We start from the raw sequence: 14355 nt of genomic DNA on the forward strand, positions 1-14355 counted from the left end.
CTGCTACATTTTTGTGCTGTTAAAACTATCTCCACGGCTGAGCCCTCAATATCAAGAATCAGACACTGCTGCAGCAAGCAGGAATAATCATTCACGCTTTCCCTACTTCGGATTTTATGCCGGTGTTCACCATACCTCTTTCCACGGAGGGCTCTGTCAGTGAACGAGAAACACTGTTTGAAGAGGGGCTTTGCTCGTTTGCATCCCTTTCAGGTTCCTCCGTTGCACTCAGTTGGGATTGCTGGGTCAATACTTCATAGCTGGCCTCTGGGCCTGCCCTGTTCATGCACATGAGCGACACACCTGAGATCAATATGCTGATGAAGACAATTACCGCCGTAATAATCATCTGCAAAAAAAAAAGGAAGATAGCGGTGTCTGTCTTTCAAAAATTAAGATTTAGCATCGCTTTTCTCTAGGATGATGATTCCAAGCTTTTGGGTATGGTGAGCCACAAGTTGTAACTAATTCAGTACGGTGACCCACTATTTAAAAAAGCAAAACAAAGCATGCACCAATTGATAAAAACGCCAAAGCCTGGGATACGCTTTCACAGGCTTTGTGACCCACTTTTGGTTTGGGATCCACTGGCTGGAAAACTCTGCTCTGGGACCCTGGGCAAAAAACAAGAACAATTTTGGATACGAGAAAAATAGTCAGGATGCTCGTTCGATTCAATTTACACAAACTTAATCCTTTTGTTTTGCTTTTCTGCTGAGGTTGTCTCAGCTACACCTGCTCTCTTCCTTTATTTTATTGTACTTTTTTTGGGGGGGGGGAGGAACTTTTGGGCCGTTTGTGGTTCTATGCTGGGTTTGCAAGGGCTGACCCACCCACATGTACCCATTACGGGAGGCCTGCAGCATCGCACAGTGACTTGCACGAGTGAGCAAGCTATCGCAGATCACACACCACCTTCTTAACATATCAACATTCCCAGGCTTTTCAGTCAATTTTGTGGGATCAGACCAGTGGTTCGTCTAGTCCAGCATGCTTTTCAACACAGCAGCCAACGAAAAAGGCCAGGCCAAGGCCTTTCTGACGTTGCCTCCTGACAGAGAGCCAGTTTGGTGTAGTGGTTAAGCCAGGTTTGATTCCGCACTCTACATGAAGCCAGCTGGGTGACCTTGGGTCAGTCACAGCTCTCTGGAGCTCTCTCAGCCCCACCTACCTCACAGGGTGATTGTTGTGGGGATAGTAGTAACATGCTTTGTAAACCGCTCTGAGTGGGTGTTAAGTTGTCCTGAAGGGCAGTATATAAATCAAATGTTGTTGCTGTCGTTATTCTATTATTATCATTATTATTATATTCAAATACTTATTATGGAGGTTTCCTTCACTTATCATGGCTAGGTGCCACTGAGTGCTAGTGTGGTGCGGTGGTTCGTGTGTCAGATTAGCATCTTGAAGAACCAAGTTCAAACCCCTGCTCTGCCACAGAAGCTTCCTATTTGACCTTGGGCCAGTCACACTCTCCCAGCCTAACCTAGCCTCGCAGGGCTGTTGTGGGGACAAAATGAAGGGGGGAGAATGATGTAAGCCGCCTTGGGTCCCCAGTGAGAAGAAAGGTGAGATACAAATGAAGTAAATAAACAAACAAAATAAAAAAAAATGCTGGACCTCCCTTCCCATGAACCTGCCTAATCCCCCTTTAAACCCATCTATACCCGTGGCCATCACCTATAGTATCTTCTCTACAGGGACAGGATCTTGTGACTTCCCTGTTGCTGGTTTGGCTCCAAATAAAGTGTAGCGCACTTGGGCTCCCACAGGGCAGTTTTCCCCTGACCCCGTCGGCTGGAAGTGCCATCCCCCCTTCCCTGAGCCATGGGGGTTTTACATTAAAAAAAAAAAGAGTCGGCTCTAGAATATCATCTTATCAATATACTGTTATCATGATAGGTGTTAGCAGGTTCTTGGAATCCCCAGCATTCATTTTAAAAAATAAGCCCGTAGCCCCTTCCCTTGTTAGAAGACGACTTTTTCTTTATAACTCTGCAATGGAATAAACTAGAGAGTTGCCTATTTTTAAATGAAAGCTAGGAATTCAAAAAACCTGGTACACCTATCATGACAATGGTATATTGCAGAGGTGGGCAATTGTTTTGGCTCGGGGGCCAAATTTTGGGAGCGGAGGTTAGCGGAGGGCCGCACCTTTTAAAATGATTGCATTCATTAGTTAACTTTGCATTTCAGAAGAGGTATAAATTGTATCATAAAAATCAATAAATATAAATTAAATAAAATAGTGGTAGTTTTATTCAATTTATTTATTGTGCTAATTTCATATCGCGCACGGGAAGGAAATCTCGGTTCAAGGTGGATTTTTCGGACTGTCTTGGCGGGCCACAAAAAACTCTGTAGCGGGCCGCATGTGGTCCGCGGGCCGCAATTTGCCCACCCCCGGTATATTGATATCACAATATTCTAGTGCCAATTTTTTAAAAAAATGTAAGTCCCCAGTGGTGGGGGGCGGAAGGGGCTGCTGCAGGGAGAGGGTCTGGGGAAAATGGCTGCCATGTGGATTAGAAAATCCGAATTTACTCACTCACACAACAGCCATCCTGGTTTTACTGTGATCTTTCCCAAAACTTCAGAACAAAGTTGGGTTTGAGAAAGCTGGAAAATAGCTGGGGAAAGCCTCGGAGGTGCCCAAATGTACCACGGTGCTGCGGGGAAACAGGAAAAAGACCCGCTTCCCAAAAGCACTGACCTCGGGGCAGATAACCTATGCGAAAGACCCCTATGGACAATGGCAGAGAATTTCACAACTGAATAACTTGCTGAGTGGAGAAGCACTTCTTTTGTCAGACCTGAATTTATGTCCAACAATTTCATTGGGTGCCACTGATTTCTAGTATTATGGGAGAGGGGAAAAAAGGTTCTCTCTACCCACTCTCTACACCCCATACACATTCAGCTGCAACTGTGTTAAGTGATAAGAAGCGAGACATTAGCATGTGTGACTCAGCCCCATCAAGGTGCTCTCTTTTTCCTCTCTTCCTACTACATTCTGCACCTTCATCTCTTGGTTGATCTGCCACTGATGAAATTTCATTTTTAAAACTGATTGAGACACATCCAGGCACCGTGCATCAGAAGGAGCTGCTGTCCTTTGCCACAAGTGACAACTTGTCACAGGTACTATTCGGCAAGGTCCAGGGGCCCTTACACAGTCATTCTACTCAGTACATGAAACAGAAATGGATGCACTGACAAAGGAAATAATGATTTTCCTTAACAATAAACTACTGAGATTGGACTGCTGGGGGAAAAGATCCAAAAGGCAAGTTAACTGCAAATAATTTTCTTACGGTCTTCTCTTTCTAGAGACCCTCACCAAACAAAGTCTGGAGAAGCCCTTGAGCAAAATGTTCTCTTTTCAGCAGAGGAGCTGCCTAAGTGGTTCATGACACTGATCTGGGGAATAGGCAGCTATCAGAAGATGGGAAGAGAAGCGTATCCATACCTGAAGCTTCCCATAAAAAAATGCAGAGTCGATGATATCTTTACTTCGTTCACCAGCCATTAACATGATTCCAACAAGAACAGCTGGGATCCTGCAATAAGGAACACAACAGTTTAGTCATATGCGCAACCAGCTTGTGACTTCCAACAGATTTTTTCAGTAAAGAGCCTCTTCTCACTTACCCCCAGCCAGCTAGAATGATAAATCCAATCGGGACTTTTATGGCTTCTTTTTTTTTCAAAAGCAGCAAAGACAGGGATAAGAGACCTGGGAGAAGGAACAGAGAGACAGACAACAGAAAAACTCGGTTTGCTGACTGCAGATTAGTCCCAAACTGGGATGCTTGTGGGCAGGTACAAAAGAAGTAGGAATATGCTAAGGGAATTGTGCAATTGCTAGGTTTTTTTTAACACAAGTAACAAGTCTGATAGGGTATCTACTGGATTCGGGCAAGGGTTCTCCAGCCCAGCTTACAGACAGACACGATGTCAGGGAACAAGTGGGGCAAATAAGACCTCTCCTTTTGATGGCTGTTTTGGCCCAGGAGAAAGGTGTGTGTTGGGGTGAGGGCTGAGGACCTTCCTTCCCCCTGGTTGAGCCCCCGAGCCCAGAGTGTTTGGGAACGTTTATTCCCCAATGTAACGTCTCTCTGTAAGTCATGTGGAGGAACAGGCATCATGTCTAGTTTAGGGAAAATACAGGGGTCAAGTTACAAAGTAAAATATAAAATATATTTCAAATAAGTATTTATTGGTATGCACAAAGTTCAGGTTAAAAACAAGTTAAGAGCAAAGAGAAAGGAGGGAAGAAAAATGTTTTTAGTGTTGCCAACCACTATAGTCTAAAAATATCTCCATATCACATGGGAGATAATTGCATCACCCTTCTATTTTTTCATATAGCTGAACTTCATGAGGTTAAAGTGCCACTTGACTGCAACTGCAGACTGATGAAACACCCCCCAAAACACTAGAAACCAAGCCTCAGGTTTACTGGAGATTGGAGAGCCCTGGGGGATTGAAAAAGTTTTGTATGGAATATTTAGTTCATTTGTAATTTTTTTCTATAGAATATCATATTAAATGAAGAGCAAAGTGTGAGTGCAATCCCCGGCCTGCTGCAACAAATTTATTATACCATACAATACAAAAGGCAAAATTGGTTTAGTGTTTTTCTTAAAAAATATTTCCAGAGTATAGTGGTTACCAACACTAAAAACATTTTTTCCTTCCTCCTTTCTTTTTTTGCATTTTAGATAAGAGCATCGGGAGCATTTTTATATTGGTTTCTGAATGTATGGGTGTGTTTGTTCACCAAAAATATTAATAAGAATAATATTCGATTTATATACCGCCCTTCAGGACAACTTAATGCTCACTCAGAGCGGTTTACAAAGTGTTATTATTACCCCACAACAATCACCCTGTGAGGTGGGTGGGGTTGAGAGAGTTCCAGAGAACTGTGACTCGCCCAAGGTCACCCAGCTGGCTTCGTGGAGGAGTGGGGAATCAAACCCGGCTCTCCAGATTAGAGTCCCATGCTCTTAACCACTACACCAAACTGGCTCTTGACCACTGAGGAAGGCCTTAGGGCCAAAATTCATACGGTCGGTCTTTGTGTTGGTCACTAGACTATCATCATGTGTGTATGGAGAATGTTTTAGCTATTTTTAACTTATGCATGTAGCCTGCTATTCAGGCCCTATGTTTTTAACTTGAACTTTGTGTACACTAATAATAAATGGCCATTTGGAATATATTTTTATTTTACTTTGTAACATGACCCCTGTATTTTCCCCTGCTTGTCTGGGTTGAGTCTGTGGGGGCTCTCCCACCCACCCTCTTCTCTTCTTTGTTGTATCATGATTAGTTTGGCTCTGAGTCAGGCAAGGAACAAAGAGCCAAGCTACAAGTGACGCCTGACACAGGTTGGACACTTGTCAGCTTCCCTCAAGTTTTGATGGGAAATGTAGGCATCCTGGTCTTGCAGCTGTAATAGAGAGCCAAGCTGTAAAACCAAGACGCCTACATTTCCCATCAAAACTTGAGGTAAGCTGACAAGTGTCCAACCTGTGTCAGGCGTCACTTGTAGCTTGGCTCTCAGGCAGACCCTGAGTAATTAGGAAGAGCACATTGCTCTGGAATAGGAAGACCATAGAAGAGGTGGCTTGGTAACCATATAAGATGGCCAGGGAAGGGTGGCTGAGGGTTGGAAACTGCAGAGTCCGCATGATGTATGAGGATTTGCTATTGGAGTTCTAGGTGTCTAGCTTATGAAAGATCTACCACCAAAGAAGAGCTTACTTTCGCTTTGTAGAAACGAGTAATTTTTCATTTACCTGTCCACAAAAAAGCACTATAAAGTGCACTGTACAGGAAAACGAACACAAGTATTTGCACAGTGACGTTTCTTTCCTCAATAGTGAAGTTCCACATCACCATCCCAATGCAGGATACAAACTGAAAAGGTTTTTAAAAATGCCACTGTTTAGTTTATTTCAAGGTTGGCAGCCCATTAAAGAAATCTCAGCAAATAAACGTCATTCATGCAATTCATTTAAGAAACCAATGAAGTTAAATTAATGGATATACAAGAATTTGCATATGACTGAAATAATAAAATCTGATGAAATAACACTTCATTTCCAGATACTATTTTCAGACACACATATTTTAAAAACGGAATTCCATCATCTATGAGAGGGAAGATGGAATGCCTCTAGGACATTCTTGACGTTAACAGAATCAGTTAAAAATCACATGCCTCATTTATCACGGGATCTTTTGATCAAAAGATATTTCTAAATGATTCATATAATTCATCAACATGTTGTTGATCTAGTTTAGTTGAAATCTAAAATATCAAAGATAAAACAAACTGCAAGAAAGATCTCTGCTTAGGTTAGGAACAGGGAAATACTGTATTTTCACCCCAGCAATCTATTAACTTTATAATACACAAAAGGCTCTAAACACAATGTTTTTAAAAATAATACTTCCTCCTCTCAATTAGTTTCTAAACATTCATTTATTCAAGAAATCCTCTGAAGACAAAATCGTTTGTATTTTCTAAGCACTGACCTGTGCAATCAGTAAGTTAGTTGTAAGCATGTGAGGAAGCTGTTTGCATTTTTTACTCAGAAGAATGACAGCAAGGGACCAGACCTGAAACACAAATAAAGTCATGGTTTGGCTGGCCACAAGCATACGTTATCTTGTATTTCAGCAGTTTTCAAACATTCTGCCTTCAGACAACATTTTCTGTGGTGGAAATCTCACTGAACAGATTTCAGTCTCTCAGTCAGAGTGAAATCTCACTGAAGAGATTTCTGGAAGCGTTCTACATACACAGTTCATACGGGATGCTCACCAGCAGGACTGTATTACAACATGCTGAGTAAATCCAGCTATGCTCATCAGTTCTGCAAGTGAGCCTCATAGATGCTCAAGGATATAACCACAAACCTCCTAGTCACACATTGCAGAGAAAGATGAATCAGTCACGGATCTTTTCATTACGAAATCTCAGGGAACGCAGTCAGAAGACCCACTCCTTTATTTGGAATTAGCATTCTGAGAGCTAATTATCAAGTTGTTATAAAAACCTGACAGTATGAAACACTAAGTGTTAACTCAGGCAGATCTCATGGGCATGTATTGGACAGGAATTTACTACAATGTTTTATGGCCGTTTGAGGTTTCAGCATCTGTACTTCTGCGGAACTGTTTTTAGATTGTCTTTATTTTACATTCTTGTTGATAGCTGAGAGCCTGCCAGAACAGCAGCATACAAATATTTTAAACTAGCCTGATACCCATGCTACGCTATGGTATTTAACTGGGAGATGCATTTTACCTCAGGACACATTCAATGACTCCCAATAGCAACTGCATACTGTTTAGAATGTGGGGGATGAGGACCAATCAAGTCGCATATGCAAATGACCTCTATGTTCCAACTGTCTCTGGGGGGGGGGGGAATGAGGTGTGGAATGCTGTGAGTCCCAATCAGACCGCATATGCAAATGACCTTGAAATCCTTGCCCAATCAGGGAAGAGTGGCCGAGCTGGCAGTGGACGGGGGCGCAAGCAGCAGCAGCCTGCCAGCCCCACAGGGAATGTGTATCCTTTTGGGAAAACACATTTTACCCTTTTTTACCCCCTTAGGGGGCAAATTTCTTAAAATCCCTTCTTAGTGGGTGTTTACATCATGAAAGGAATGTTCTCCCCAAATTTCATGTTTCTAGTTCTAGGGGTTTGAGCTGGGCGTTGATGGGTCAGTCAGGACAGTTTGTTGTACCTAGCGTGAAGGACCTTTGTTTGAAGCTTCAAACTCTTTCACCTTAAAGCAACTGACTGCACCAGATGTCAGGAGAACTACAATGGACAAAGGGCAGCTACATTGTGTTAAGACACCACCTACTTTATTGCGCATGCGAGAGATTACGGGATGCTGCATCCAGATGCCGCTTCCACCATACACACATGTGCTAAGAGAGTTGCACAGACAATCTTCACCCACATGCTTTTTCCAACACCCACACACAATGCAGCTTGGTATTTTAGATTACCAAGCAGATTTGCTTGGTATTTTAGGGACAAATTGGTTTATTGGCCATCTCTGTTCCTATTATACTTTTCACAAACCAAGATGTTTGTGCAGATATAAACATATGAGCACCTTTAATAAGCCATCTGCAGAAGGTGGCAGGGACGTTCACCCACCATTTTGAAGCTTTTAAGGAAGGGATCCCCAAACCTGTTGAATTCTGGGCAATTCTGGAATTTTGAGAACAGGTAATGGGCACCACAATAAAATGGCTGCCATATGGGACCAACTACAGAATGTTGGGTGCTTCCACAAGGTGTTTAGAGGTTTCATGTTAAGCACAATGAAGGGGCTGTTTCTAAATGAGTGCTCCAGGAAAACATAAAGGTAATATCTAACAGATCATGAGAGGGAGGGTAGGAAGGTTTACATCAGTGCTTAGTTCTTGTAGCCCCTTCTTATGTGCCCAGGGTAATGCCTATTGCCACTTTGGTATCAGGAAGCAATTTTCACCAGGCCAGTTTGGCTAGGGATCCTGACAGTGTTTTGCCATCTTTTGGGCATGGAGGGGTCACTGGGGGTGTGGGGGGAAGGTAGTTGTGAATTTCCTGCATTGTGCAGAGGGTTGGACTAGATGACCCTAGAGGTACCTTCCAACCCTATGATTCTTCTGTGTTTTTCTGAAGCACCTCTTGCGCCTTGAAGCAGAAGAAAGCCCTGACTGGCACTCTGCTTTTGGGAAGAGATGCTTTGAGGAAAAAGCAAACGAGTGCCAGGAGACCCAGTGGTAGTTCAAAGGCAACAGGTTCCACTAGTTCCATTTTCCATTATCAGACAAGTGGTCATTCATTTTATAGATGCCCTTTCAACAAATAAGCAAGATTACACAATTGTACCAGTTTCTAGGATCCTGATTATATTCTAGCAACTGGTCAAAATATTAACTATCAGTTCTCACCAGACATTTTTTTTACAACAGTAATATAGTTTTGATAATTTGACACTTACCAAAGAAACAAGACTAACAATACTAATATCAAAGCTAACATTTTGGATTGCAGATGCCAATTTCTTTGGATCCATAGATGGAATAGTTAACAGCCAAGCAGAAACATACATGATAGGGGCAGAGACAAAAGTGCTGATTACCATTCCAGAAGTGATCTGCAATCAGAAAGCAAGACGACAGACACAATTAGGAAAAAATCACTAGTTACTCAAATTGTCAGATCACAGTTCTTTTCCTTGAAACCTCTTGAGGCCAGTGGTTCCCAACCTCAGTGCTGAGAACCCCTGGGAGGGGTGGGGGGGATGCAGTTATTGCAAGGAGTCTGCAAATCCATTTGCACACTAAGCATTGTCATTTTGATCTTTTTGTCATTATGTATTTTTTCAATCAATGGATACTAATAGTACAATTGTCATGGGAGGGGGGGACACCCAAACATTTCTGATGTTAAGAAGGGGTCTTCATATCTGAAAAGGTTGGGAACCACAGTCTTAGGGCATTATATTTTCTTGACAAAGGAATTAATCTGGTAGAAACACGAATACCACAAAGTTCTTGCCCTCAAGTATGCCCACTGGAAAATGCTGAACGCTGGTTTCCACTACAAAATAATCTCCCCTGCCAACATATTAACAGAAGCAGCCCATGAATCAGATATGAGAACAGCCTGAAAAAAAATTGGAGCACTGAACACAAGTTAAGCATCCGTGGAAGGGGTTTCCAAAAGGAAGCTTGTGAACTACCGATAGTTCACCGGCTGCCGCAGCTTAACGTGCGCATTCCCTAGAAGGCCCAGGAAAAGATCATGAAAAGATTGTAAAAATATCTGCTCTAGACTGTTTTAAGCCTTTATTTTGTAGATTTTCCTTTGTGCAGCATAGCTGATGGCTTAATTTCTGGTACTCTTCTGAGTCCATGTTCGGTTTCTAGAATGGAACAAAACTTGGTAACATGTTGGGGGGGGGCAGTGGCATAGCGTGGGGGGCCAGAGGAGCGGTCACCCCAGGCGCATAGTTTTTAGGGGTGCTGCACTGAGCAGAGGCTGTGCTGCATCCGTGGGAAGCTGCCCACACTGTCCTGGCCACCTGCTGCACCAATGGAGTGGCTGGCTTGCTGTGCACTGAGTTGGCCATCCTGCAGTGGCTGCTGGCTGGGTGGCGGCAGCGTGGGTGGCTGCACTGTAGGGCTGCCAGGTAAGGGGCAGGGAGGTGAGCGGCCTGAATTGGGGGGGGCGTGCCCCGAATGATGATGTCACTTCCCAGAAGTGATGTCATCATACGGTCCCAGGAGCATGTGCACTCTTTGTGCGCGCATGTGGTTCCAGGGGCACCACCTCCTGCCAGGAGTTGCCCCAGGTGCTGGCAACCCACACTACACCGCTGGGCAGCGGAGATAGCTCAGAATATTTTTCATTACTTAGAGGTAGTTCTCTTTCAAGAAAAAGCTGGCAATCTCTGATCTAGGGGCTTAAGTGCATTCAGCTCTTGGTTGGACCGTAGCTGTTATCTTGGAACAGCACAAGAAACTAGAAGTGCCTGCGTAAGAAAAAGCTTCTTTTCAAATAGGGGATGCTCTAATTCTACCTTAGTACCCCCCGTTAGAGGGCTCTGACACGTACAATTTCTACTTCCATGTTAAACTGTGTAGCAAAGATGGCCACACCGGGAGCGGCTGGAAAGATTCCATAAAGAAATGCATAGTTTGCTAAGCTGGTGTGGTTGACCAGGCTGCTGCTCTTGTCCAGTAACTCCACCATTTCCCTGCATAGAAGTGGCATCAACAGTCTGAAAGAAAGAAAAGGAAATACAGATCACTGGAGTGAAAATCCTAACGATCTGAAGCAAAATACAATAAACGAATTCTCCAATAAAACAAGCAAAGGGAGGTCAGGTAAGGTAACTTTTTAAAACCTTGTGTGTTCTTTGAATATACTGAGGTTACAATTCAATGCATAGCTCAGCAAACTGCAGTGCCGTGATTTCACTGGGACTTGAGAATGTTGCATTGTCGTCTGTGGACATAAGCACTGCTATATAATACTTTGAACAAGAAGAAATTAAGGGAAGGCTCATATAGGAATGTGGCTTTCCTCTTAGGTTTCTCAAGTAGTTAATGAACCCAACCGTTTGTGCAAAACAGAATACTGGATCCTTCTGTAAACAAGCTCCACCTCCCTTCTTGAGCTGAGATTGGGTATCAACAACACTTACAGTGAAATCCAAAGCAGAGTTATTCCAATCTAAACCCACTGATTTCAATGGGCTGAGACTGGAGCAACTCTGCTCAGGATTTTACAGTTAATTTAGTCCAGTGAAACCCAGTTCTTTCCTTTCCTCTGCTTAGAAATTATTGTAGTCAAAGGGATACAATTCAGAGCTGTTTCACACTTTACACTGCAGAGACGTTCGTTAGCACATCTACAGAGTGTTCATGTGATTTATACGAATGACTGGTAAGAGATCTAGGACTGAACACACAAATGGCCATTTACCTGGCAGCCAGTTAGGGATCCCTGCACTTGCACATTTGTACATCTCCCTTGCAAAAGCGATGGTGTTCACTGAGTATATACAGCAGGCATATTAAACATACACCGGTGGGGTAAAGAGAAAGAACACATTTGTCAGCCAGTTTGGAGTAGTGGTTAAGAGCAGCTGGGCTCTAATCTGGAGAACCAGGTTTGATTCCCCACTCCTCCACTTGAAGCCAGCTAGGTGACCTTGGGTCAGTCACAGCTCTCTCAGAGCTCTCTCAGCCCCACTTACCACACAGGGTGTTTGTTGTGGGAATAATAATAACATACTTTGTAAACTGCTCTGCATGGGTGTTAAGGGTGATATATAAATCAAATGTTACTATTATTATTATTATTATTCAATATTTGTTTTCTAAATGACTCTCACCTCAAAATGCCATAGCCAAAGATACTTATCCCACAGCTGTAAAAATAAAAGCAGCCCACTTCAAGAGGGATGAGCTTTCAGAAGTACCAAAAATAAAGAGCAATGCTCATTGCCAGCTTTTGAAGTCAGCTGCTTGCATTTCAGCACCAACCAACTTAATATCCTAGCATGCAGGCAGAGGTCATGGTCCAGTGGTGGAGGGCTGGCCATTTCCGGGGGCATCATCTAGCCTGTGCTGAGATTCTTGTAAAGAATGCGAGACTAAGGAGTCCTTAGCATTTATGAAGTGCATACTCAGGACCTCATAACAGTGAAGAGACAAAACAACACATACCGAGGCCCATCACAAAGTAATAATAAGCATCAGATTCTTTTTACTCATGTTGGGTTGAATCACGCCTAACATTTCTGGGGGACAGCTTTCAGTAATTCCTCCCAATCTCCTTATGGTACTCTTGGAGGACATCAGTTCCCTGGGAACAGCAATTGGGGGGGGGGGGCACTTAAGGCTGCAGTGAGAGGTGGGAGGTGAGAAAATTGTGCACTACTGACAAATATCCTGTCCGTACTAATTTTCAGTAGGATACAAGCTATTAACTTAAACATGTATAACTGGGTACAAAGTTGCATACATAGTGGACCGGCCAACAAAATACATAAATTAATGTTAATTTTATAGCTCTACAGAGAAATAAAGTTAGGACTCCCCCAAGTTATTTTTCCAAATTCATGTTGATACGATCCCATGTCAGAAGATTTTTTTAGACTTTTGCACAGTCCTGAAAAACTCCCCCACAGAAACCCAATAATAATGAATAAAAATAAAACTTACAGTTTAGCTGTAATAAGAAGAATCAGTGCAACAAACGTTCCCTTTGTCAGTTTCTTTATCTGGCCCACCATGGTGAGCCCCAGATAAAAAAGTGCTGAGCCAGAAAATGAGCTGGCAAGTCCATCAAGGAAGTTTTCCAGATACTCAGGAACCTTTTGGGCAAAAAGGAAATTTGAGGCAATTCCTATGAAGACCATAAACACAATTGGGTTCTGCAACACTCGAAGAAGTCCAAGCCACACTATCTTGTTTTTGCTGAGAGAGGTAGTCCGACTGTCCCTTGATTTCTGGATTTCACAGAAGATAAATCCTAAGGGATTTAGCATCATAAGAGATATCGGCGCGACCAGGTAAATGTACTGAAGATATTCTGGGTAGGTGGCTTGATATAAAGCTTCAACTAGGAAAAAAGTTTTAAAAACATACAAAACAGTTATTGACAAGGATTTTAATAAAAATGATAATACAGGAGCATTGTCTATATTTTGTAATACATGTAAATGTTTTAATTGCATGCGCTCTAATTAAGCAAGCAATCCAAATTAGGAAATAAAATTCTTGTCCAGAGAGTTTGCTGAGAGCACAAGCATGCACTCACTTCCATACTACACAGAGTCATTGTTCTACTGCTTCCGATGCAAGTACAATCATGCACTGAAACATACAAGTGTTTATTTCCTCTTCCTCTCATGGCCAATTATTAATAGCCAATAGCCTAGCAAGGAATTCCATTGAATCCTAGTAACGACTGATGGAACTGAATTAAATATGCTGGTAGTAGAATTATCATCTCACACAATATCAGAACTTGTTTCAGCTTCACTTTTATAACACTTTCAAAAAGCAGAGACTCACAGTGCAGTCAACAATGCTCCATGGCGCGTAACTGGGAGCACATGAAGTCCCCCAGAAAGAGCAGGTATCTTTTACCCAGTAGAACCCTCTTCTGGGTTAGATGTAGGAACAGATTATGGCAATGCTCCCTACATAGGCTGCCCTGCAGAGACTACTTGAAAGCTTTAACTGGCAGAGAATGTGGAGACTGCAGTTTCTCTCTTTATAACACTAGTATAAACACTGATTAACTATATGCTTCTGGACTCAATTAAAAGTAATGCTGCTTACCAGAGCTTTTTTTCGGGGAAAAGAGGTGGTGGAACTCAGTGGGTTGCCCTTGGAGAAAATCATTACATGGCTGGTGGCCCTGCCCTGATCTCCAGACAGAGGGGAGTTGAGATTGCCCTCCGTGCTACTTGGCGGCGCGGAGGGCAATCTAAGCTCCCCTCTGTCTGGAGATCAGGGGGCGGGGCCACCAGCCATGTGATCATTTTCAAGAGGTTCCGGAACTCTGTTCCACCGTGTTCCTGCTGAAAAAAAGCCCTGCTGCTTACCCTTAAAGCCCGGGACTCTACTGAGGAAAAGGCCTAGTCTGTGTTAGTACACTAGCTATGGACTTCTTCCTTTGTCAACGTTTTCTGATGCTGACTTTAACATCTTTCAGATGCTAAGTGATTCTGCTTTGTTTACTCATTTTATAAACATCTAATTTGATTGTGAATCTTTCCCAAAAAAATCCAAAAGTGCTTTAAATATG

At 42.9% G+C, this 14355-nt stretch overlaps 1 protein-coding gene across 6 annotated transcripts in view; it reads right to left on the bottom strand.

Annotated features, from left to right (window-relative positions):
• GPR155 (G protein-coupled receptor 155) overlaps nucleotides 1-14355 on the bottom strand; it is a 55353-nt gene that overhangs the window by 20699 nt on the left and 20299 nt on the right. For all 6 annotated transcript variants that reach the window (XM_054970336.1, XM_054970339.1, XM_054970337.1 and 3 more), the window contains exons 3-10: nucleotides 12762-13161; nucleotides 10645-10810; nucleotides 9026-9181; nucleotides 6550-6633; nucleotides 5808-5928; nucleotides 3652-3736; nucleotides 3470-3560; nucleotides 136-349 (exon numbers count right to left, since the gene is read on the bottom strand). In XM_054970336.1, coding sequence (XP_054826311.1) covers nucleotides 136-349; nucleotides 3470-3560; nucleotides 3652-3736; nucleotides 5808-5928; nucleotides 6550-6633; nucleotides 9026-9181; nucleotides 10645-10810; nucleotides 12762-13161 — 1317 coding nt within the window. The remainder of the gene's footprint in view (nucleotides 1-135; nucleotides 350-3469; nucleotides 3561-3651; nucleotides 3737-5807; nucleotides 5929-6549; nucleotides 6634-9025; nucleotides 9182-10644; nucleotides 10811-12761; nucleotides 13162-14355) is intronic.

This window comes from Eublepharis macularius, chromosome 2 (genome assembly GCF_028583425.1).
Source record: "Eublepharis macularius isolate TG4126 chromosome 2, MPM_Emac_v1.0, whole genome shotgun sequence".
In the NCBI taxonomy this organism is placed as follows: Eukaryota; Metazoa; Chordata; class Lepidosauria; order Squamata; family Eublepharidae; genus Eublepharis; species Eublepharis macularius.